The sequence below is a fragment of the Meriones unguiculatus genome, chromosome 4, assembly GCF_030254825.1.
Source record: "Meriones unguiculatus strain TT.TT164.6M chromosome 4, Bangor_MerUng_6.1, whole genome shotgun sequence".
Classification (NCBI taxonomy): domain Eukaryota; kingdom Metazoa; phylum Chordata; class Mammalia; order Rodentia; family Muridae; genus Meriones; species Meriones unguiculatus.
In genome coordinates this window covers 97073497-97097317 of record NC_083352.1, presented here as the reverse complement: position 1 = coordinate 97097317, position 23821 = coordinate 97073497, and the positions used below count along the sequence as shown (strand labels likewise).

The window sequence follows — 23821 nt, the reverse complement described above, 5'->3', positions numbered from 1 at the left end:
GTTCCAGTCCTAGCTGGTGGGCAGAGGGCTGAAGTCAGCGCGCCCTGGAATCAGCAACATTCCTGCTGGAATCGGCAACCTGCACCCCCAGGCCTTTTTCCTCCAGACACCTGGGTCAACTGGTAAGTGAGAGATTATGCTTGAGCTGGAGCAGGGGACAGGAGCTACCCACAGTGTCTTTTCCATGTCAACAAGCCAGGCTCAACATTAGCACCTGAGACTGGTGACACACGCACACGCACGGCGCACACGCACGGCGCACATGCACACACACACACACACACACACACACACACACACACACACACGGACAGACTTCAGAAAATGTCCTCCAGAGAGGTGATACCACATCCCTGGGATCAGATGGGAAGAGCAGGTTAAGAAGCCCACAGCTCCAAGCCTCAGTTTCCCCCTCTGGAAGATGGACTCTTTTTTTAAAAAATTCTTTATTAATTACACTTTATTCACTTTGTATCCCCCTGTGGTTCCCTCCCTCCTCCCGTCCCAATCCCTCCCTTCCTCCACCCTCTGGATGCATACCTCTCCCCAAGTCCACTGATAGGGGAGGTCTTCTTTTCCTTCCTTCTGATCCTAGTCAATTAGGTTTCATCAGGAGTGGCTGCATTGTCTTTTTCTGTGACCTGGTAATGCTGCTTCCCCCTCAGGGGGAGGTAATTAAAGAGCAAGCCAATCAGTTCATGTCAGAGACAGTCAAGATGGACTCTTACAACAAAGTTTTTTTCTTATGTTCTTGATTGATGGATTTGGCACTGGGGGAGGGGTGATCTCGCACAGAGCCACATTCTGCATGCGGAGGTCCAAGGACAGCTTTTGGGACTGAGTTCTTTTCTTCCACCATGGGGGTCTCAGGAGCAGGACTCAGAATGTCGGGCTTCATAGCAGACACTGTTGCCAGCCGAGCCATCTTGAAGGCTCTGGGCGTGAGACCTTGACTTTTGTTACAGGGTGAGTTTGAGGACTAGAAGACAGACGGATCTAAAAGGCCTGCGCTGGGCTGTACCTAACAAACAGTCTTTATCATTTCCCTGGGTGAGGGGGCTTGATTCTCAGTCTCTTACAACTGTCGTCCCAATTTAAAGATAAAGTGTGCAAGCTATAGCTGCCTGGTGCAGCCTGGCGGAGCTGGCTTGTTTCCATCTCTGCACCTCACCGCGGCTTTTAGCTTTTACTAGTCCTTCTTGTTCTCTGCTAAGGGTACGTGACAATCAAAGGCACAAGCTGCCTCCTCTGATTGCTTTCCAGTGGGCAAAGGTTATTAGCGGAGAGACCAAGAGAAAAGTCAATGCCAGCTGATTGCTGTCATGAGGTACACTCAGGCCTGAGTGAGAGCTGACGTCCCGCACGGGCGCTGTGGTCGAGGGGGGGTGAGGGTGAGGGGGTGGGAGGGACTGGCACTTCCTCTCCTTCAGCTCTGTTCCTGGTTTAGGATGATAGTGAAGGCAGCCTCTTGAGAGGAGCCGTGAGGGTGAAGGGTTTGTGAGGTCTGCATTGTGTTTTGTGTCTTAGTGATGGTAGGGTCCAAGTAGGCTCTCCTGTCCCATAACTTAATCTCTGTCTCTCCCTGTCTCTCTGTCTCTGTCTCTCTCTGTCTCTGTCTCTCTGTCTCTCTCTGCCTCTCTGATAAATATAATAACTCCACTGGTTTATCTTCCAAGATACATACTCCAAGCACATTTGATTATGGTAACTGGCCATAAATCAGGAGAATTGCATCACTGACATAAAAATGTCAGCAACCACAAGGAAATGGTTGACTTAATAACAGGGCTGCGCACTCTGGGGCCCAGAAGTTCATTCCTGCATGCATGAACGACCTTACCTGAGGCAGGATCCACAGCTTCCACAGCCTGGCTCCTGCCTCTAACGAGGACCGCGTGCTTTTATACCATACTTACAATGACAGCTACTCTTGTCGGTGTCAAACGTGACTCAATTATAGCACGTGCTTCTAAAACCACCGAGGTGGGACTCAGTACCTTTCCTCTCCAATCCTGGCCCTACCCACCCACTCATGGTTCCCACAGATGGTGCATTTTAGGCTCTGAAACCACAGGGCTCTGGGGCACAGGCTATTTTTCTTCCCCTGCTTCATCCTCGAAGGTTTCAAATCACGTGGCTAATATAAGCACAGGAAACACAGTCAGGCCCCCCTCTGCTCTTCTTCAACAGGTTGTCTTGGGTCCCAGCCTTAGTTACCTCCATTGAAAATGGGTATATGCCTCCTCCAGGGCTGTATGAAGATCTTGATAGGTCACGTGTTGACAGTTCACATACACACAGAGATACCCACACACAGTAACAGACATCACACACACACACAGTAACAGACATCACACATACACACAGAGACACACACACAGAGACACACACACAGATACCCCACCCCCACAGACACACACACACAAATACCCCATCCCCACAGACACACACACACAGATACCTCACCCCCACAGACACACACACAGAGATACCTCACCCCCACAGACACACAGTAAAACACACAGATAGGCCACCCTCATACACACAGAAACACAGACACAGAAATACTCCACCCCCACAGACACACATACATGCACACATTCGAGCACACACACACACACACACACACACACACAGGAGTGGGACACTATGTGTCCAAGCCCTTCCCTCACAGAAACAATTCTTTTCTGCCGCCCTGGAAAACGATCCTTTCCTCATAGCCATGACAGTCCCTCCTTTCCTTAGTTTCTCAATCTGCACAGGGATGTTTAGTTCCTCCTTAATGGGAGAAACTGGGAGAAACTCATCCCTTGCAGCTGCTTCCGGAAGCCGTCATCACAGCCAGTCTTCACATTGCTCGGGGCTCGTCCTCCAATGGCTCTGCTTTGGTCCCAAGTTTTTTTCTTTTCTTCTTTCTTTCTTTTTTGTCCTTTTTTTCTTTTTTCTCTTTTGAGACAGGAAGTCACTGTGTAGCTGACTAGCCTTGAACGTGCAATTCTTCTGCCTCAGCCTTTTAAGTGCTAGGTTTACAAGTGTGTGCCACTAGGCCTGCCTTGTAGGTTCCCCTGCCCTCTTTCCTGCTCCTTTTCTCCCCCCCCTTCCTCTTTGAGACAGGGAGTTTCTATGCAGCCCAGACTGACCCGGAACTTGTATCATCTTCCTGCCTCAGGTTCCTGAGTTCTCAGATTATAGATGTCTTTCCCTAACTAGACCCTTGGCACCCTATCCCTATTGTTCAAGCAGCTCTTTTCCCCTAAGTCCTTTCCTGGGTTTCTCAGTAGTGTGAGGATGAGAGAGCAGATGTAGGCTCTCTCTCTCTGGCTCCTGTCAGGACTCCAGCTGATGCTGCCGTCTGGACAGCTCAGCCTCTCACCTGTAAACTGCAGTTCTGTATGAGTACCCAAGCACCTGAGAGTCTTCTAAGACGTCCCTTCACTGGTGTCTTCGTATGTGTGCCACACTCGTTCAAAGGCCGGGGTGGACCCCACAGTGTGATGTGATCAGGAGCCAGGGAGCCAGGGGCTTTGTCAACCTGCAAGTGCGCAGACAAGAGACGGACTCAGCTCACACGGAGCAGCTCCCCTGCCTTTCCTGGAGTCTCCTCGCTCAAACACTGAAACTGCACATCCCAGGAGCACCGGAACCCTGGGCCAGCTGGGAGCTACTCTCTCTTATCCAGTCAGGTCCAGTGACTTGGCCAGGGTCACCCCATCAGTGCGTGTCAATGCCAGGCTGAGCATGTCCAGCACACAATGAGCTTCTAACACTATGTGCTGTGCACTTTGTGTACTGAGTACTAAGTACTGAGTACTTATACTGTGTGCTGTGTACTGCATACTAGGTACTGGGTACTGTGCACTGAAGTTCTACCAGGCACCATAACAGGAACCACCACAGAGCTTGGCATTAAATCCTCAAGACAGCTGATGAGACTGGAGCCCCTCCTGTTTTACTAATGAAGTGGTCTTGTCTCAGAGGTGGGAGTGGAGAAGGGCAGTGGGAGGGTCCATTCCTTAAACCCTCAGCCCTGAAGCACAGGCTTCAAGCTGCCACCTTCTGTTTGTGGACTCGGTCCCCAATTTGGCGTCTGAAACTCCAGCAGAGTCCAGCCTTTGTGGCCTGCAGCCATCCCCTCTTTGCAAAACTAGGCCATATTGAGAATGATCCGCTGTCCAGGGCCTCAGGCCCATGTTGCCAGGAGCTGGGGTCTGTGGGAGGCAAGCAGAGTGCAGAGGAGGCGAAATTGAGTTTGGTCCTTCCAAACACACACAGTCTCCTTGTTCTGCCTCTCAGGATCTGGCTGAACAGAGCAAGGTCAAAAGCAGTGAGGCCTAAACATCCGAAGGTGCAGCCAGCCCCATACTCCAAGGCCAGGCCTAGTCCTCTGCCAGAGGAGCAAGTTCTGAGAGCAAACCCTGCGTCAGACACGCTCAAAGCCGCATCAGCTAGCTGGCAGCCTGGCACATAGTAGGGCACAGTAAACGTGCTGGATTGGCTTGGATTAGAGTTAAATTCCAACCTTTGCTGGTATGCGAGAGGCACTTCACCACTCTCAGCGTTAGTTTCCTCATCTGTAAAATGGGACTCAAAACAGCAGCCCTGACCTCAAAGGGACACTGGAGCCTGAGGTGTGAGGATGTGTGAGGCTTTGGTTCCGGGGCAGGAGCTCACTGGGTGTTTCCTGGAGGTCGGCTCCCCTTTGCACTGGAGCTGTTTTGACATTGTGGTCACCCTTGTCCGTCCCTGAAGTGTGTCCTCCTAAGCGGCGACTCAAGGAACAGCTTGCCCAGGGTCGACATCTGGCAGGGCTGAGTGTGACTACTTGAAGCCAGCACTCTTGGCCTCCAGACAGCCACGAATACCAGAGACTGGGACCAACCTTGGTGGTGGAGCTGAGTGACCTTAGGCAAGTGATTTGCCCCTGCGTACCAATGCTTCTACCTGCAAAACAGGAACAGTGAGGAGAGAGGGATGGCTTGGCAGTTGACAGCATGTACTGCTCTTCCAGATGACCCAAGTTCAAGTCCAGGGCGGTGGGGAGCTCACAGCCATATGTAACCCCAGCCCCAGGAGATCTGATGTCCTCTTCTTGCCTTGCACTGGCACCTTGCATTCAGGTGCATATGTGCACGTGTGGGTACACGCATGTGTACATACGTGAAAACGAAATAAACCTTTAAACAACTGGGTGACCACCTCTTCCATGCTGTGAGGAGCCCAGGGTGGCAGTGGTGATGATGGTGACCCTTGATTGTAGGCTTAGATTTTCACCAAATCTACTTTATTTAGGGTTCTTAAACACTTCTACCTCCCTTCCACCCACTGACCAGGCGTAGGGGAGAGAGAAGGTTATTAGGTAAACAGGGTGGTAGACCTTTCTAGAAGTAGTTTTTGGGATGAGTCTACTCTTCAGTGTCCGGCTACCAGCAGTCCAGCCGGAAGGCCAACACCAAGCAGCAATGCTATTCAGCACGATTCGGAAGATCGGGACAAGTCTGCGAAAGCCGCAAGACTCCGTCGGATTGCCCCGAGAAGTTCCCTGGAACATTCTCTCTGCGAAGCCAAGTGTCAAAGATCAGTGCAGCGAGGTCCACCCAAAAAGTGACGTCTCACCGTCCATGGGCTTCTCTCTGTATCCTCTCCTCAGAGCTCACCCACGGATGTTCTCAGCTGACCAGAGCCACGCCTCTCACACGAGAGAGCTCACGGCAGTACACCATGGGCCCTCTCACAAGCGAGCTTCTAGCAGAACATCACATGACTCCGCTGAGTCTTCAAAGAGACCAGAAACTCCCACTTCCCCCCTCTCCCCTCTCTTCTTGCAGGCTGGTGTGATGCGCGTGGTGGTGATTGGAGCCGGAGTCATTGGCCTGTCCACGGCCCTCTGCATTCACGAACGTTTCCATCCAACCCTGCCCCTGCATGTGAAGGTCTATGCAGACCGCTTCACCCCACTCACCACGAGCGATGTGGCTGCGGGCTTCTGGCAGCCTTATCTCTCCGACCCCATCAACCCACAGGAGGCGTGAGTGAGGGTTCCAGGTGGTGGTCTGGGGGCCCACGGAGCTGAGTCCACCGAGGGAGCCCCTCACTGCAGTCCTGACCACCAAGGGCAAGTCCCTTGTGGGAGCTCTGACCTGACACACCATGTGTCCCCGTGCTTACGGGTAGAGGGGAGTAGGTTCTGAGCCTGAGGTCATCTAGGGCCACATAACAAGATTCAGATTAAAAAACGAACATCTAAGTGCATACGCTTTGTAATCCCATCACTCAAGGAGCAGAGGCAGGGAGAGTCACTGCAAGTTGACCAGACTAGCCTAGTCTACATAGCAAGTTCTGGGCTAACCAAGACTACATAGAGAGACTCTCTCTCTCTCTCTTTTTTTAAGTAAATGCATAAGGAAAGAAAAGTGAAATAATAAAGAAAATAACAAGCTGGGCAGCAGATAGAACTGGGGTCCCAGATCCTAGGAAAACCATCTTGGGGAAGAACAAGACCACTGCCAGAATTGTTGAGGAAATCTGAAGCAAGCTTTATTGATACTTGACAGGACGATGGATAGTGGCCAGGTCCATACCTGGTGTTCCCATACACATCCTGACGTACTTCTGCTCACGTGCCTCCTGCCTACCTGTGATCACTCATATCCTGTACAGTGGGAACAACCAACTGTACGGGTAACATTTATTTGCCTGATGGAATTGTCGTCTCCAAGGCTTAGTGCCTCTGTCTGTTAACCTAGGCCTAGTCCTAGAAGCTTCTCATTTAGAATGCTTTCAGCCTCTGAGCCTTACTGCTGAATAAGCTCACCCTTTTTTGTTCTTTCTGAACTCTTAGCTGGCTGGTTCAACTTAGCTGTTTTGGCTTAAATTCCTCTCCAAGTTGACTGATTCAAACTGACTTCTCTCACCTTCTGTCTGAACTGCTCTCTTTGGCCTCATACTAACTTTGGCAATATTCTAATCTTCTGGCTCCTTCTTATTTTCTGGCTCATTCTTTCTTCACCTGTGTCTAGCTTGTTCTCTCTTCAACCCCTCTCTCTCTCTCTGTAAAACTTTCTTTGTATAACTGCCTCTGAATTCCACAAACTCAACTACCAAGAACTCAACTCCACTGCACTGCCTTTCCACTCACTAACTCAACAGAACTGACTAGAACTGACTAGAGATCATCACGCCTCTGTCTCCTGAGTGCTGGGAATAAAGGCATGTACCACCATGCCTGGACCTAGGTTTTCCTTTACCTGAAACTTGCTCTATATACCAGGTTGGCTTTGAACTTAGAGATCTGCTTGCCTCTGTCTCCTGAGATTAAAGGCATGTCTATATTCCAGCCTGATCACACAGACCTGGGTCTTTGGATGTGATCTCTTGCTAGAACAGCCGTGTTCTAAATTAAAATTCCTCTACAGCCAACCTTGTTTACAGAAGTGAAAATACACAGCTTGTTATTTTACATGAACAATAGCCCTGGAATTCTAGAAAGTCTTTAGGTAAGTGAGGGCTTACTGGTTAGAGGCATTTTTGTTTTAAAGACCTCTTAAGCACAGTTAAAATGTAACTTTAGCTCTCACAGGCTTCCCCACAAGCTAGTCTCTGAAGTTGGAGAAACTAGCGGCTGGGGTAATGGCTTAGAAGGTAAAGCCTTTGCCACTCAGGTCTGACTGTGGGGGTCCAGATCCCCAGAACCTACGTATAAAGCCAGAAGTAGTAACTCACATCAGTAATCTCAGGCTGTACTTGTTGGGGGACACAAGAGAATTGCTCAAATATCATAGCCCTCGCACGGCAGCGAACAACAGACAAGGTGGAAGGTGAGAGCCAGCACCCAGAGCTGGGCTCCGAGCATCCCATGAGGACCACAGCAGGTGCACGTGTGTGAGTATGCGCACGGGAAATACAGAAACAGGACTGATGACAGTGGAAGGCCCATTCTGTGATGAATTCTGAGCACTGGGTCCTTTGCTGTCCTTCCTTAAGCTGGTGGCTCTTACTCCCGTAGCACTGATGAGTCCACAGGGCCTCAAAGTTGGAGGATTTATGAAGATGACTGAAGAAGGTACTGAAGGTCATGATGTGTGAATGACATCACGCAAACCCTAATGCTCACTCCTGTTAAGAAACCCTGAAGTAGCTGGGTTTGGTGGTGTGTACTTGTATCCCAGCACTCGGGGAGGCAGAGGCAGGCAGATCTCTGTGAGTTCAAGGCCAGCCTGGTCAACAGAGTGAGTTCCAGGACAGCCAGGGCTACACAGAGAAACCCTGTCTCAAAAACAAAAACAAAAACGAAAGAAAGATTTGTTGCTTCCATCTCATGTCTCCCATCTTGAACACAGCTCCCAAGGCCCCTTAAAGGGTTGTCTCTAATTTTTCTTCCAAGGTTGCCTCACCACGTAGCCCTGGAACCTGCCATGTAGCTCAGCCTGGCCTTGAACTCACAGAGATCTGTTTGCCTCTGCCTCCTTCTAGAATTTTAAAGGCGTCTGCCCCACACATGGCCTTGATGCTAGCTGCTTGAGGTCCAGTAACTACAGAGAAAGAACTAAGGCCCAGTCAGCGTCTGTCAGCATGCCTTAGATAGCCTACCTAGCTGGAATGGAGGCTGTGAGCAGTGTGCTTGGGAGAGAGAGAGAGAGAGAGAGAGAGAGAGAGAGAGAGAGAGAAAGAAATCCAGTGTCTGCCCCTGGTGCTTACCGCGAACAGATGCTCAGTCCCAGGCTGCTCAATTCTCAACGCCGGGTCAAGGACCTCACGGTGTAAGCCCAGGTCCGGGCACACACCTCAGGGGTGCACAGCTTTTCCTCCTGGTTTCCCATCTGGAAAGCCAGGTTTGGGAGAACTGCTTGGAGGGCTGTAGGAGTGACCATGGTGTGTATCTGGGTTCTGCACACATCCCTGTCAGCTTCACTGGAACATTCCACAAGCTGAATTCTGCACAGTTCTTCCCAGGGTGTTTAGTGACCAAGACCCTAGTACCGTTTTGGTTTGGAGTAAGTTTGGGGTCACAAAGAAAGACGTGGGGATCAGGAACCAGGGGAAGGAGGGCGAACTGGGGTAAGTGGCGAAGGCGCCCACGCACAATCCCGGGAATCAGACTGTGGAGGCCAGACTCAAGGTGTTGAGCTAACCCTATTGTCCAGTGTAACAGGCTTTAAACAATTGAAAGGCCAATCAGACTGTCCCATACTAGCCTCAAGCACAGTAACAATCAATCAGGTTGGTGCAACCGTAAGGAAATGGGGGTGGGAGGGGAAGGTCACCTCAGGAGACTTCGGTAAAGAAGGGGAAGCAGTCACTGCCCTAGCCTCTGATCCATTTTGAGACTTCACTGGTGTGCTAGGAGTCCCCAGTGGATCAACACTGGATCACGATTGTTAGAGACGCCAGGAGCCGCTGATGCCTCACGCCATAAAGCCTCGCTTGAGACTCCCCACAGAAAGAGGCCAGTATTCCAAGTGAAGCATCTGGACAAGGCAGACTTCATTTTGATTAGCTCACCAGAGAAAACACCCAGAGACACAGGAAGAGCATTTGATTGCTACCGTAACTCAGATAGCGAGTGTGTCTTTTTTCCCCCCGCTGACTGGGATCCAACAGAACTCCCTCTGTAGACCAGGCTGGCCTCAGGCTCACAGAGATTCACCTGCCTCTGCCTCCCAAGTGCTGGGATTCAGTTAGACAGTCTAAAAAGAGTTGGTGCTCAGGAAAGAAAGGAGGAGGGTGAGAGGGGTCTCAGCTCCAGATCCTCAACTTCTTAGACAAGAGCGGTTGGCTCTTTGTAAACCAAAAAGTTTTACTGGGTATGTGTGTGTATGTGTGGGGGGGGGGAGATTAGTATATTTACCTAAAACCCTAAAAGTCTTACAAGGTTAGGAAGCTAGGAAGACTTTAATGCCTTGGCCTAAACTCAGGATTCATAGTCGTCGGTGAAAAGACTCACACTCGCTACCCCTCACGCTGCAGGGACTGGAACCAGCAAACGTTCGACTACCTGCTGAGCCACCTCCACTCTCCAGACGCTGAGAAAATGGGCTTGGCTCTGATCTCAGGCTACAATCTCTTCCGAGATGAAGTTCCGGTGAGCCAAGAGTCCTCGGCCACGAGGGGCATATAAGTGATGGTGCGGAGAGACTGCAGAAATAGACCACTCCATAGGAAGAGAGACAGGCTTATCGGGGACCACACTGCCAAGGCTATCTCTTGGCCAGGAGCTAGGACACAGAGAGAAGGGAAGAAGGGGAGAGGAGGAAGCTGACTTTATGTCGGCAGGGTAGGGATCTGGCTGATACAGACTGTCTGGATTGACCAGGATCTTGTCCTTGCCCTTGAGGGAGTTGACCCTTGAGGAAAGGGTAAGGGAGGTCCCTGGGAGGCTAAGGGTGGTTCCTGCTGTGCTTTTATGGTGAAAGAAGCCTACCTTTAGGCTTGCTTACCCTGTAACAATCCTTCCTGTTGCCCTGCCTAAGGCCTTCTGTTTAGGACAACGTCACCAGCACTGCCATTTGCTGGGGTGGGGGTGGGGATTTATACCTAACAGGGAAGAGACAGAGTTGAGGCCTGAACTGGAGGAGTACTCAAAGGTCACAGACTCATGGGTCTAAACTAGTTTTATCTATGTATCTATCTATGTATTTATCTGTGTATCTATCTATCTATCTATCTATCTATCTATCTATGTATCTATGTATCTATGTATCCATCTATGTGTGTATGTATGTATGTATCTGTCGATCTATCCATCTGTCTATCTATTTTGCTGGAGTTGAGGATCAGGCCTTTTCACTTGCTGTGCAAGTGTCTTGCCACTGAGCTACACCCCAGCCTCAAGTCCACTGAGACTCTACCGTACTCATGGCCTTAGTTCTTCTCTCTCTGTCTCTCTTTCTCTCTTTCTTTTGGTTTTTTGAGACAGGGTTTCTCTGTGTAGCCTTGGCTGTCCTGGACTTGCTCTGTAGACCAGGCTGGTCTCGAACTCACAGAGATCTGCCTGCCTCTGCCTCCTGAGTGCTGGGATTAAAGGTGTGTGCCACGACCACCCAGCTTAGTATTAGTCTTATGTTAAGGGGAGTGAAAGGAATAGACTTGAGCCTAATTGTGTGAGTTTAGATCTTAGCTGTGTGATTCAGACAAATTACTTGACCCCTCTTCAGGCATTTGGCCTGACTGTAAGGATATGAACAGCACCTGCCCCAATAGCTGGTTGTGGAGATCAAACAACAGAGCCAGATAAGTAAATTCGGCAGGCAGCGTCTGCCAGCCAGCCAGCATTCTGTGAGCTGGTGATCAATTCCCCCCTGTCCCTGGGTGCCCATCTCTGCTTCCTCCTCAGGACCCTTTCTGGAAAAACACAGTTCTGGGATTTCGAAAGCTCACCCCCAGAGAGATGGACATATTCCCTGATTATAGGTAAGACTGCTGTTGAACTAAAAAAAAAATAAAAAGGAAAGGACGTGACTGCCCCTAGGTATGGTGAAGGAAAAATTTGTTGTAGATGAAAAGGAAAGAATATCAGACTCAGAGACATCCGGGAGAGTCCGGAGTGGACATGGCCAGGATGAGCTGGTCCATGTGGGGAGGGAAAGAGAAGAGGGAGAGGAGGAGGGGCAGAGAGAAGGGAGAGTTGGGGGCCAGGTGTGGCAGCCAGTTGACCAAAGGTACTAAAAGATCAGGGTAACCAAAATGGTAGGATTATATAGAGAAGGTCAGCCTGGACCCCTGCGCTGGAGAGTTCAGGGTAGGGGGCGGGGTGTGTCACCATACCCTATAACAGGTAGGTACTGAGGGATGCTGGGAGAATCTGGAAGCCAGGTCCGCTCTGATATGACCTGTCCTGAGCCCCGGGGTCTGAGACTTAACCCCTGTCATGGGCGTAGACACTGGGATGTGATAAATCAGACAGAACTGTCTAGAAGGCTGCCAAGAATGGAAGCAGCAATTTGCCATCCCATCTCAGTGTGAGAGGCCCTGGTACCCTGTCCTTCTGATATCCAGCCCCTTTCTGAGGCTCCAGGTACCCTGGGCTTTGGGCTGAGATGTCAGTCAGCTTCGCATACTAGACACAAGCTACCTTTGAAGAAAGGGTTATTTTAGCTCATGAGGGTGCCTGTCACCGTTGCTTGTATCGCCACTCAGGAAGCAAAGAGAAGGGCCGATGGGGTCCCACAGTGGCCTTTGAAGGCAGCACCTGTGGCTTAAGGATCTTTCCTTAGGACTCACCTTCTAATCCCATCACCTCTCAGTACTGTCCCCTCAGAGACCAAGCCTGTGCAAATGGCCTTTTGAGGGATGTTCAGCACGTAAACTGTAGCACTCACCTTGTTAAACCACTCCCCGATATATGAGGAAACGGAACTTCAGAGGGGCTAAATGACTTCCCAAGGCCACACAGCCACATGACCAAGCTCATACTCCTTGCCTCTGGGCCTCTCCCCTCACCTGACCCCATTCTCAAAAACACAGATCCAATCTCTCTCTGTCTGCATATCCCACGATGCCCTGATGTGACAGGAAATTCGTCCTAGCATTAAGCTGAACCCCCCACTGTCACCCACAGATGCCACTCAGTGGCTAGAGGCTCACCTCTAGCCACTGGGGACTCAGAGTAACACCAGGCCAACCTTCAAACAGCAGATTCTGACCTTGTGCTTGCTCTGCCTCTAGCTACGGCTGGTTCAACACAAGCCTCCTTCTAGAGGGGAAGCACTATCTCCCGTGGCTGACAGAGAGGTAAGACCTCAGCTTCCTGTGAGAAGGAGGTGGCCAGGACCAAGCTGTGGGGCTGCGTGGGAGCTGTCTCTGGTCTTGGTCACCACCGTGGGCTGAAGCGGTGGGTTCTGCAACCCAGAGCGTCAAGCTTCCTGGGCAGACTTCTTCTTAGCAACATCGCTGAAGCCTTCATGCTCATTTAGTAGTTTTAAGTGGATTTCACCTTTTTCCTAAATATATTTACATAGCTTGCATAAATTGTCTCTCCCACCCGGGGGAGGGGTGGCGCACGCCTTTGGTCCCAGCACTCGGGAGGCAGAGACAGGCAGATCTCTGTGAGTTTGAGGCCAGCCTGGTCTATATAAGCGATTCCAGGACAGCCAGGACTGTTACACAGAGAAACCCTGCCTCAAAACCACCCTCCAAAAAAAAAAAAAAACCAAAAAAACCTCTCCTTTTAATTTTTCTTCTCTAACTGCTCACCCAAGAACAATGTTGAGTGATAGAGGTAAGAATGGATGTCCCTGTGTTATTACTGATGTTTTAACATGGATCTTGTAGTGTTCAGCGTTAGCAAAAATTAGCTTCAGGGATCACATACACTCATTAAAGGAGATTTTACATATTTCCTATATTTTATTAAGATTTTGAAAAACTCTGAGCTGAATGGAAACTTTTGTGATCTTGGAACACTTAAAAATATGGCTTTCAGAATCCTACTCTGCACCTACTGGGTCAGAACCCCTGGGATGAGGGTCCAGATTTTTTTTTTTTGTCTTTGTCTTTTTGAGACAGGGTCACACTGTGTAGCCCTGGCTGGCCTAGAATTTTCAATGTCGGCCAGGCTGGCCTGGAACTCACAGAGATAGATCCACTATCCGTGCTTCCCAAGTATGTCTCCTGTCTAGTAAGTCCAGGATTTTGTATGTCAGTAAGTCTGGGTTAGTGTCGTGTGAGGCCTTTCCTGGGGAGACACGGTACATATATGACTACCTAGCCCACACGGGGAACCCACAACAGACTATAGTAATCATTACAGCCAAGCCCACCTCAGTGAACCCGTGACTGTATGATGACTGTATTGACTTAGTAACAGGAGTATGGGTCAGGGGTCATTTTCAGGAGCAGGGCTGATGCAATGGCAGCTGCAGCATCAAAAAGCCCAGCCCAGCGCAGGTGAGAGCTGCGACCCCCGGAGCTCTCTGCTCCTCTCTGGGCAGCTGCACAACAAAATCTCCCCTGGGCTGCACAGCTGGCCGTTGCTTAGCCGGTCATTGTTTGCCGGTCACTGTTTGTGTAACCCTGGGGACCAGCCTCCTGAATCTTGTGTTTCATCTTCCCAGACACGTGAAGGTTGTTTACCTTGTGTGTCTCGGGAGGCAATGTTACAAATCTGAGGAAACTGCAGCAGGACAAACCATTGTGCTGACATTACTACTCTTGCCCCGGGGACACGTGACCCCTGACCAGCCTCTTCCCAGGTGTTCCGTTCTGAAGAAATCACATAGTTAGGACTCCCTCCATGGGTTTCTCATTCTTTTGATAGGTTTTCAGTGCCAGGATCAATCTAGGGCCTTACATACTCTGGGCAGACACAGACATACTCTGTGGCTCCACTGAGCCACATCCACACAGAACCCTTCTCTGGGACATTCGAGGGGAGGGAGGGGTGTACCCAGGTGTCACACTCTGGCAAAGGTGCATATGGCACTGGTCCTTCTCTGCCTCTTTCCCCCACTCCCCTGAAGTCCGTCCCCTAAAGCAACATGGTGGCGGCAGAAGGTCAGAGAGAAAGAGGCCTGTGTTTGCATCCCAGTCCCTCAGCAGACAGCTCGCTCCACGGCCTTCAGGAAGACCCTTCTCCATGGGCTCACTGATGGGCAGCGGCCATCCGAGAGGACCTTGTTTTCAAAGGGAGGCTTTTCAGAGCAGTGGTCCAGGCTGGACTGAACAACTGCACAGGGGCACCACGTGGGGCTAACAGACACAGAAATGACCCCTTGCTGCTCCCCGGGAGGGATGCAGTGGAGAAGGGACATCAGGCCTGTTTTGATGGTGTCTCCTCATTCCAGGTTAAGGGAGAGGGGAGTCAAGCTCATCCATCGGAAGGTGGAGTCTTTTGAAGAGGTGAGTGGAAGCGGTGTGGGGGATGGGAGGTCGGGAAGGGAGGAAGGATAATGTCTCCTGTTGCTAGGTGGGAGATCCCCATCTTAGACTCTCTTGGGGTCCCTCTAGGTATGCCCCAGGCTCTATACCTTGTCTCAGTACCAGGAGGTACTGGATGTATACCTGGATATTCCGAGGGAGGTGTCAGCCTTGATGTTGGTGCTAAGAAGGGAACGATGGAGCTAGGCAGGGTGGCACATGCCTTTGATCCCAGGGCTTGAAAGATAGAGGCAGACGGTTCTCTGTGAGTTCTAGGTCAGCCTGGTCTACAAATCGAGTTCCAGGACAGCCAGGACTACACACAGAGAAACCCTGTCTCAAAACAACAACAACAACAAAATGGATATTTAAAGGGGGGGGGGGCGCAATGGAATAATCGAAGTGGCCAGAAGGGACTGGTTATAACTGACCCCAGACATGTTTTAGAGCCAAGACACTTTATCCCCGAGTCCCCTGCTCCACTCCCCAGTTCAGACCTTTCCATGCTTCCCATGACATCTGGGGTGACACCCAGCTGGGACCACAGGCACACCGTCACCATGAGCAGTGATGAGCTCCGGGCCACAAGTCCTGGCAGCTCAGCTCTGTGGTTTCATTTAGTCCCAGCGTGCGGAATACTGCTTGGCACGGGGGCCGCTTAGCATGTCCAGCTGCTGGCTTTGAGCTGCTTGGGGTCACATCTGGCCCTGATGGACACTTGGGGTCTGTGACTGACACAGCTCTCATTCTCTGGGGCTCTAGAACAGTAGACACTTAGCAATTTACGTGTCCGCGATGGCTTCGGGGGAGTCGCCTGGGGTGGGCTGGAAGTGTGGGGGTGGGGGTTCTTGCTTGCTGTGTCTGGGTTGACAAGTATTCTGGGCACAGGCAGAATCAAAGCAAGTGTCCTGGCAGAGAGGAGGCGAGAGAATAGGCTAATGGGGGTCTGAGGGAGGGTGCAGCCACTTTGGCTTAATGTGAACTTTTAGGTTTCTTTTTGTTGTTGTTTGTTTTTGGTTTCTCAAGACAGGGTTTCTCTGTGTAGCCCTGGCTGTCCTGGAACTTGCTCTGCAGACCAGGCTGGCCTTGGACTCACAGAGATCTGCCTGCCTCTGCCTCCTGAGTGCTGGGGTTAGAGGCGTGTGCTGCCACCTGGTTTCTTTAAGGCTTCGGTAAAATTCTCCCTCCACAGCAATGGCTCTTCATGACTGCACAGCGTTCCGAAGTAGCCTGTGACCGTTACTGGCTTTGCTAGAAAATGATTGTCAAATGAGAGCAGCTGAGCCTTGAGGAGCTAAAAGCACATTTCTGTGGTCAGAAACTGAGTAGAAGGCGGTGGAGAGAGATTTAGAACCAGGGTCATTGGATGCACACCAGCACACCTCAGCCCAGTTCCCCAGAGAGCAGACAGCCGTGGTGTAAGAGGCTGGAGGAAGGAGGAAGGGACAGGGCACAGCACAGTCCTCACTCTTTCCTGTCCCTTGACTTGTTCTTACTGCCAGGTGGCAAGAGGAGGCGCAGATGTGATCATCAATTGCACCGGGGTGTGGGCCGGGGCTCTGCAAGCAGATCCCTCCCTGCAGCCTGGCCGGGGCCAGATCATCCAGGTGAGACGCAGTGGTCCTTGAAAGCTTGCTTTGCCTGCTCCCGCCACCCCAAAGCCGGTGGGCGATCCAGCGGGTGGAATGACTCCAGACTTCAGGAAGGTGACTTACTGACGAAACAAGGACCAACCTGCTCGCCCAAACACCGACTCTTCTGTTTCAGAATCTCTTCCTGATAGCAAAGTGCATGCAGGAGCCATAGCACGGGCCCGGGTTACAAAGAGAACAGCGAGCCAGATGTGGGCTGAGGGGCTTGGGTTGATCATTTATTTAGTCCTTACCATAGCCCTTGGAGATGGTCCTATCGTTCATCACACAACCATCTTAACCGAGGCACTGAGGTGTCAAGTGACACCTGCACGAATGCACAACAGGAAACAGTGAGAGTGGGGTTAGAACCCAAGCAAGCCGGCATGTGGGTATCACCACTTCCCACGCCTCTCAGACAGGTGGGGACATATGTGCACATGCTTGTCTATTTGTGGGCACACTGATGGGCGTGGCCCTAGGCATATATGAATGTGCTCAAGCGCATCTGTACGTGTGCGTGGGTGTGTGTTCTTTTTGTGGGCCAATGAGTGTGCGCTTGCTCCTGTGAGCTAAGGTTTTCCTGTGGATGTGTGTCAAGGATGTGGACTACGGCAGGGAGCTGTACCTGCCTCAGAGGGGTCGTGAGAGGGCTGGCCACTGAGGGAGCGAGTTAAGGGGAAACCACTGGCCTCGCTGCCTGACAAGATGTGTCTGTCTGTTTGTCTTAAATCAACAGGTGGATGCCCCATGGATGAAGCACTTTATCATCACACATGACCCAGTCCACGGCATCTACAACTCCCCATACATCATCCCTGGGTAAAACCGACTGACCTGAGGTCATAGGAGGGGTGTCTTCATGGCATCTTGACGCTCCGGCCACCTGCCTGGCATTTTTCTTCCAGGATTTTATAAATAGGCTTAGGCAATGGAATCCCTGGGTTGGGGGGATTCAGCCTCGATTGGGTTTTATCTCTCTTGAACATTCCTTCTGGAGGCAGCGGTGGTGAGGCCAGAACAGAGGTCCTGGATACATAGGCAGTGACATCAGGGGCTGGAAAGAACGACTGGGTTACGGTGCTGACAATGTTGGTGGAGGTGTCTATGTGGCAGTGTTGAGGGATGGCAGGGCTGTTGGTGTTGAATGACAGCAGCATGGTTTGTGACGGGGAAAGGTGGTATTGGTGACATTTGCTCTTGATGAAGATGAAGCATGTTTCCGGCATGGCAGAGGCAATGATGGTTTCAGAGGCAATGATGGTTGGCTCATCAGTGTGCTCGCTGCCTTGGTGCTCATGGTTGTTGGCATGGTGGACATGGCAATGTCGCGGTGAGGTTGCTTTGGTGGTAGAAACGGTGATGGGGTCTGGATTGGTGACATTGCTGGTTGCAGTGAGATCTTGATAGATGGTGGCACTGTTGGCGATGGTGATGCCGGGGATGGGTGGCACAGTGGGTTGATGGAGACCACATGGGGTGTGTTTGTGGGGTGCTTTTAGCAGGGGTGGCAATGCTGACAAGAGTGGGTGACTCAGTGGAGACCACAGTGAGAGAGAAGGAGAGGGGAGAGACGCCTCTCCCTGCCAGGCTTTGCTTTTCTTAGCGCTCTTTCTTTTTCTCCAGGTCCAAGACAGTTACTCTTGGAGGTGTGTTTCAGCTGGGGAACTGGAGTGAGTTGAACAGTGTCCAGGACCACAACACCATTTGGAAGGCGTGCTGTAAACTGGAGCCCACCATGAAGGTGAGGGCGGGGGTGCCGGTGCCCTCCACCAGGGCAGCTTGGTCCCAATGGGAAGACACCCCCTTGGGGGCAAGTGGGTAAAATAACCCCAGAGAGAGACCAGGGTGTACAGCACGTGACACGGTGCTCCAGAAGGTCTCACTGTGGATCAGTGAGACCTAACCCCCCCCTCCCGAGAGTGCCCCTCTTAGGGCAGCATCTTAGTGGGTCTTCACAGAGAGCAGGTACACTTGATGCATGTGAGTCTCCATTTTCTCATCTGCCCGATCGTGGTGGTGGTGACATGGTGGCGATGGTGGTCGCTGATGTCGGTGAAGCAGCGTGTGGTGCCAGGTGGTAGAGGAGGCGGCTCAGGGAGTGAAGGGCCGGCTGCCCAGCATTCAGGACCTGAGTTCAGATCCCCAGAACTACGGAAAGACAGATTCCAACTCACTCTAGCTACATAGAGTGTCAACAGGGGAGATTATCTAGATAAGTCACCAGCATTTTTTATTCCCCAGAATGCAAGAATTGTTGGAGAACTCACAGGCTTCCGGCCTGTCCGGCCTCAGGTTCGGCTGGAAAGGGAGCGGCTCCGTTTTGGATCTTCAAGCGCGGAGGTGTGTTGTGTCAAGGGCAGAGTGTCCACCCCAGCTTTAACAACACCCTGCCATTTCCCAGGAAAAGTCACATTGGCTGAGATCAGGGTCCGAAGTGGCCACTCCTTCCCCCATGAATGGGGGCACCGAGACTTGAGACGGGAAAGGACTGAGCGGAGAGAAATGGTTCTTCGTGCCAGGTGGCAGGGCAAACTCCTGACCTTCCGTAGTCTACGCTGAGGCTCTTTGGATAGGAACAGCGTTCTCTGTTGTGAGAAAAAACCAGGGGCGTCCATTGATGCTTAAGCCGACCTCCGCTTAGGGGCAGAGTTGTGGTCTGGCCTGACCTTAGGGATGTTATAATTCAGGAGAGGTTCCCCTGGGTCCTGTCACCCGGGGTGTGAGCAGGCGTGGGCTGGAAGCAACCCCTCCTGGGGTTAACTTTCTCCACACACTTTAGGGGTGTGTGGGGAGGGCATGTGTGTGAATGTTGTGTCCACCACGCAACCAGGGGCACAGATGATGGTGTGAGTGTATGGAGGGGCCGTGCATGTGTCTACACAGTGGTGTGTGTATGTGTGTGTGTGAGTGTGTGGAGAATGATGATGGAGGAAATGATACAGCAGACGCCTCTGACTTCAGGGTTTTGTGGTTCTGCCTCTCCTGGGCTGGTGGATGAAGCACCCTCACCTTTTAAGCAAAGTGCCAGAGTCTAGGGTGTCATCCTGTGCTTCCTCAAATGGTTCCCTGTAAGCCAGTCCCGGGCCCCTCCCACCCGAGAACGCATCAATGGAGCTCCTGGCATCTGGTCTACCCAAGAAAGTTTGTAGTCTTCCCTCGTAGCCAAGCTTTCACTCCCTCACCTGGCTACCATCTCTCATTTCTCCTAGGTCATCCATAACTACGGTCATGGAGGCTACGGGCTCACAATTCATTGGGGTTGTGCCATGGAGGCGGCCAACCTCTTTGGGAAAATTCTAGAAGAAAAGAAATTGTCCAGGATGACTCCATCCCACCTCTGAGGAGTCTAGTGACCACCACCTGACCCCAACCCCTTCGGCCAATTAATACGGTCCTTGATGATTTCCCTCCCCCCTCCCTGCTTCTTAATTGATACACTCCTTGATGACCCCCCACCCCAACCCCAGCTTCCTTTGGTAAAGGCATGAGGTGAGGAAATGCTGATGCTCCTTTCATCCTTCGCTGCCTGGTCCTTCCCATGCATTTGGTCTGATAAAAATACCTGCAGTGAATGCTGGCTGGTCCTAACCACGTCTGGGTGAGACAGGCAAGATCTAAGAGCGTGATGCCATCGCTCTTATGCCAGAAAGACTGTTTGAAGGCTGGTTGGGTGGCAGGGCCTGTGCTCAGTGGTGCGGAGCCTTTTGCTTAGAACTCTGATGGGAGGTTTACACTGTCTGTAGTGACGGGAGGAGGGACTCCTCCCCTCGGCACTGGCTGCTCAACACAATTACAACACTGGCTATCCAAACTCTCTTCAGGATTGATCCTAAGACATGTCTCCCCCTCATTCCCACCACCACGGGGGTCTCTGTGGTCTTGAGGAGAATGTTAATGTGTGTGTGAGGCAAGGGGAAAGAGGGGAAGGGAAGGGCTCAGGCCCTTGAGCGTGCTAGGTAACCACATCCTCTTGAGACTGGAAGTCAGAGAAGCATAGAACCTTGGGCGCAGTGAATGTCTTTGTTTACACTTGTTAACTTATTGTGTCTGTGGGTGTGAGCGTCCACAGTCATGAAGTAGAGGACAGCCCACAGCAAGTCAGTTCTTTCCGTCATCGTGAGGGTTCCAGGGATCGAACTCAGGTCATCGGGCTTGGCAGCAAGCACCTTTACCCACTGTGTCATCTCACCAGCCCACTGAACGTCTTCTGACATTTTCTGAAATCCTCTCGTGTGGAGAGAAACGGGCGACATTTCCACAAATAAGCAGGGGGTTCTGCAGCAGGATTGCTTACAGTTAGGTCCAGTGGATTTCTGGGTGTCAGTCCTGGGACCACTTGAAAATACTGATAAAAAAAAATAACCTTTTATTTCATTTATTTACTCTCGTGTGTGTGTGTGTGTGTGTGTGTGTGTGTGTGTGTGTGTGTGTGTTGGGATCTTGAGTCAGGGTTTCCACATAGCCAAGGTTGGCCTTGAATTTACAATCTTTCTGCCTCTTCTTCCTAGGTATTAGTATATGGAACCATGCCCCCCCCAAAAAAAAACAAAAACAAACAAAAAAACAGATCTCTCTCTTGTTTGTGTTTATCTTCCTTTTTTGTCTCTCTGTGTGCATGCAAGTGTGTGTGCATGTGTGTTTTTGAGGATGTCTTATATAGTCCAGACTGGCTTCAAACTCACTATGTAGCTGAGGATAATCTTGAACTCTGACCCTCCTCCTTCTACCTCCAAAATGCTGGGATTACAGGCATGTACTTAACTTTGAACTTAAAAACACTTCAAGTATTAATTTTTCTCCCTTGGGTAGAAACTACAGCCCTCTTCATTGTAGCCCCTGGAGAACACTCCCACCAACCACACTTCCCTGCTGGAGCTGGGTTGAAGATGAAGAGAAAATGACCAGCTGGAGGGATGGAGGGAGGGAAGGAGAGAGGAGAAAGAGGAAGGATCAGGGTGTGGGGAGGAGGGGGAGAAAAATGAAGAGGGGAGAGGAGGAGAGGAGAGCAAGGCAAAGGGAAGGCTGTTTGTTTCCCAGGAGAACTGAGCTGCCCAGAAATAACCTGAGAATCAAGAAAACGTGAGTGGGTGTGGTGGTGTACAGGGGAGGCTGAGACAGGAAGATCCAGAGAACCCATTGCCATTTCTGGATCTGCCTCTGCTTTCCTTCATGCTCCTCTGTCAAGGCAATGCTGTCCCTACAGAGACACTGGGTAGCCTGGGCTGTACTGTGAAAGCCTGTCTCAAATATCAATGATGATGGTGGTGGTGGTGGTGATGATGATAGAAAATGGGACTGTCAGGACAGGGTGGGGGGGTGACTGCATCTTACAGAGTGGAGATTGTGTCAAAGCACTTCCTTGGATAGACCAAGTTAGTCAACTTTAGAGTGAACTGTCACTAGAACACTGTGCCCAATCACCAGACACAGACCCCGTGATGTCTGTCACCAATGTTTTAATCAGAGATGAACGCACAGCGCGTATCCGGCTTCCTTGCCATGTGTGCGCTGAGCAGTGGGTCGGTTTCCTCCGGCCTTTGATGGGCCCTGGCAGTTTCCTTCCTGCCCCATGCATTTCCTTCCTGAATCTTGGGAGAAGACTCACATGTCCCCGACTCTGGGAGTCCACAAGGACTTCAGAGACCTACCTCAGTCCTTCCTCCTGAGGCCAAGACCATGGCCGCCCCTCTCACTCTGACACGGACTTTCCTGGTTCTCCTCCTGCCAGGGCACCCTTCCTGGATCTGCCTCTATAGGGACAGCGCTGCCCCTTGATAGAGGAGCATTAGAGAAGGCAGAGGCAGACCCAGAAAGGGCAACGGGTTCCTGGTCCCAAGTCTGAGTGGGCCTGTCTGTGCTGCTTCGCCCTGGAGATCCCTCAGCCCACGCTGCCATCTTCAAAGTCAGGGAGCCTGAGGAAATGGGAACTCCCCATCCAGGAGGGCTGGGGAAGGGTCCAAAAGGGAGTTCCCAGAAGGGCCTTAACTGCTTCAGGAAACTCTGGCTTTGGCTTTTGGGCTTGAGTCTCCCCTCCACTGGGCCTCACTCTCCAATTTCCCGGTTGGGGAGTAGGGTGGCTGTTTTCTGAGTCTATCACCTGGCGAGTACCTAGCTCTCCCTAGGACCCTCTACAGCCAGAGACAGAGACTGCAGAAAGGGTCTGCGGGGGCTGCTTGGCTCAAATTCAAATCCACATTCATCTGCCAGTCTCTACCCAGCAGGCCCTGGAGAGGGATCAGGAGGGGCCCAGCCAAGGAAGCAGCCAGCCTTTCAGGCTCCAGGCAGACACTGGTTCACCTTAATCCCAAGGAATTCCTGGGGCCAGGGTGCAGGAGAAACCTCTTGGACAAAATGACAGGTTTCACGGGGGTCTGGGCCCAGACTGTGTCCATGGAGATCTCTGGGCGGTGGCTCTCCAAGGGTGTGGCTGGGTAATTATATGACATCAGCTCAGCTGGCCCTGAGCAAACTGGGACCCTCCCACAGTAGCGTTTTCCCCCATGCAGATCCACAGTGACGTACAAACCTTCCCCCATCACAGAGAACCCCTGGAGTGAATGCCTCCCCATCTTCCCGGGGTGGGTGACCCTCCATGAACATGGCCAAACACAGTGAAGACACAAAACCCTGTCGGTCCACATCACGCTCTCGGGTAAGTTCTTGCTGCCGGCAGTGACCGTAAGCTGCCCAGCTGTGCTCTGACAGCTCCTGGGCTCTGAGCCTCAAAGACCAGCTCAACCCGAGGGGGTCACTCCTGAGAGCCAGAGTTCGACCTGGGGACACCCGCACTGTTTGTCCCTCGGCCAACCATCTCCTGGCCCCACTCCCGGTGGCTGGACTCCTGAAGTCCTCTGCCTTTGGTCTCAATGGGCAAAAAGCAGGAGGCCACGGCAGCCAGGAGGCAGCAGCCGCTGTAGACAGCCAAGGTCAGGTACACAGAAGATTCCAGCATCACCTAGGGAGGGAGAGGCAGGGAGATAAGCAGAGCACTTCACCACACACACACACACACACACACACACACACACACACACACACTTCTAATCCTAGCACTAAGCGGCTGAAGCAGGAGGATTGCTTGAGTTCAAGGCCAACCTGGGCTATAGAGTTTTAAAAATATACCTCAATAAACAACAGCTTATTAAGGAGCTTATTCAAGCTTATCTAATGAGGATGGGGCTGAGATTTGAACTCAGGCCCATCGGCTTAAAAATCTTTACAATGCTAGGCATAGTCAGTGGACTCAGGGGCAAGAGGATCTTGACTCCAAGTTAGTCCCAGATGTATAGTAAGAGCCTGTGTCAGAAAGCCCAAACTGACCGAGCAAGACTTCAGAG

General features: G+C 51.5%; 2 protein-coding genes across 2 annotated transcripts in view; one reads left to right on the top strand and one right to left on the bottom strand.

Moving 5' to 3' along the window:
• Window position 1: 1 nt before the first annotated feature.
• On the top strand, window positions 2-20056 carry Dao (D-amino acid oxidase). The gene is made up of 11 exons (XM_060382588.1): window positions 2-122; window positions 5826-6025; window positions 9964-10078; window positions 11330-11406; window positions 12661-12726; window positions 14778-14832; window positions 16353-16457; window positions 17221-17303; window positions 18108-18225; window positions 18726-18824; window positions 19694-20056. Exons 2-11 carry the CDS (start codon window positions 5835-5837, stop codon window positions 19823-19825), a joined length of 1041 nt encoding a protein of 346 aa, XP_060238571.1. The 5' UTR covers window positions 2-122; window positions 5826-5834; the 3' UTR covers window positions 19826-20056.
• Window positions 20057-21923: 1867 nt separating this feature from the next.
• Window positions 21924-23821, bottom strand: part of Svop (SV2 related protein) — a 61897-nt gene continuing 59999 nt past the window's right edge. The window contains exon 16 of the mRNA XM_021634779.2: window positions 21924-23439. Within this exon, the coding sequence (XP_021490454.1) occupies window positions 23233-23439 (207 nt within the window). The 3' untranslated portion in view covers window positions 21924-23232. The remainder of the gene's footprint in view (window positions 23440-23821) is intronic.

What these genes read in the sequence shown, in the direction of transcription:
- Dao (XM_060382588.1), top strand. Translation starts at nt 5,835, where the DNA reads ATGCGCGTGGTGGTGATTGGAGCCGGAGTCATTGGCCTGTCCACGGCC. An exon ending in CCCATCAACCCACAGGAGGC is followed by an intron (nt 6,026 to 9,963) that starts GTGAGTGAGGGT and finishes CTCACGCTGCAG; the next exon opens with GGACTGGAACCAGCAAACGT. An exon ending in TTGGATCTTCAAGCGCGGAG is followed by an intron (nt 18,825 to 19,693) that starts GTGTGTTGTGTC and finishes CATTTCTCCTAG; the next exon opens with GTCATCCATAACTACGGTCA.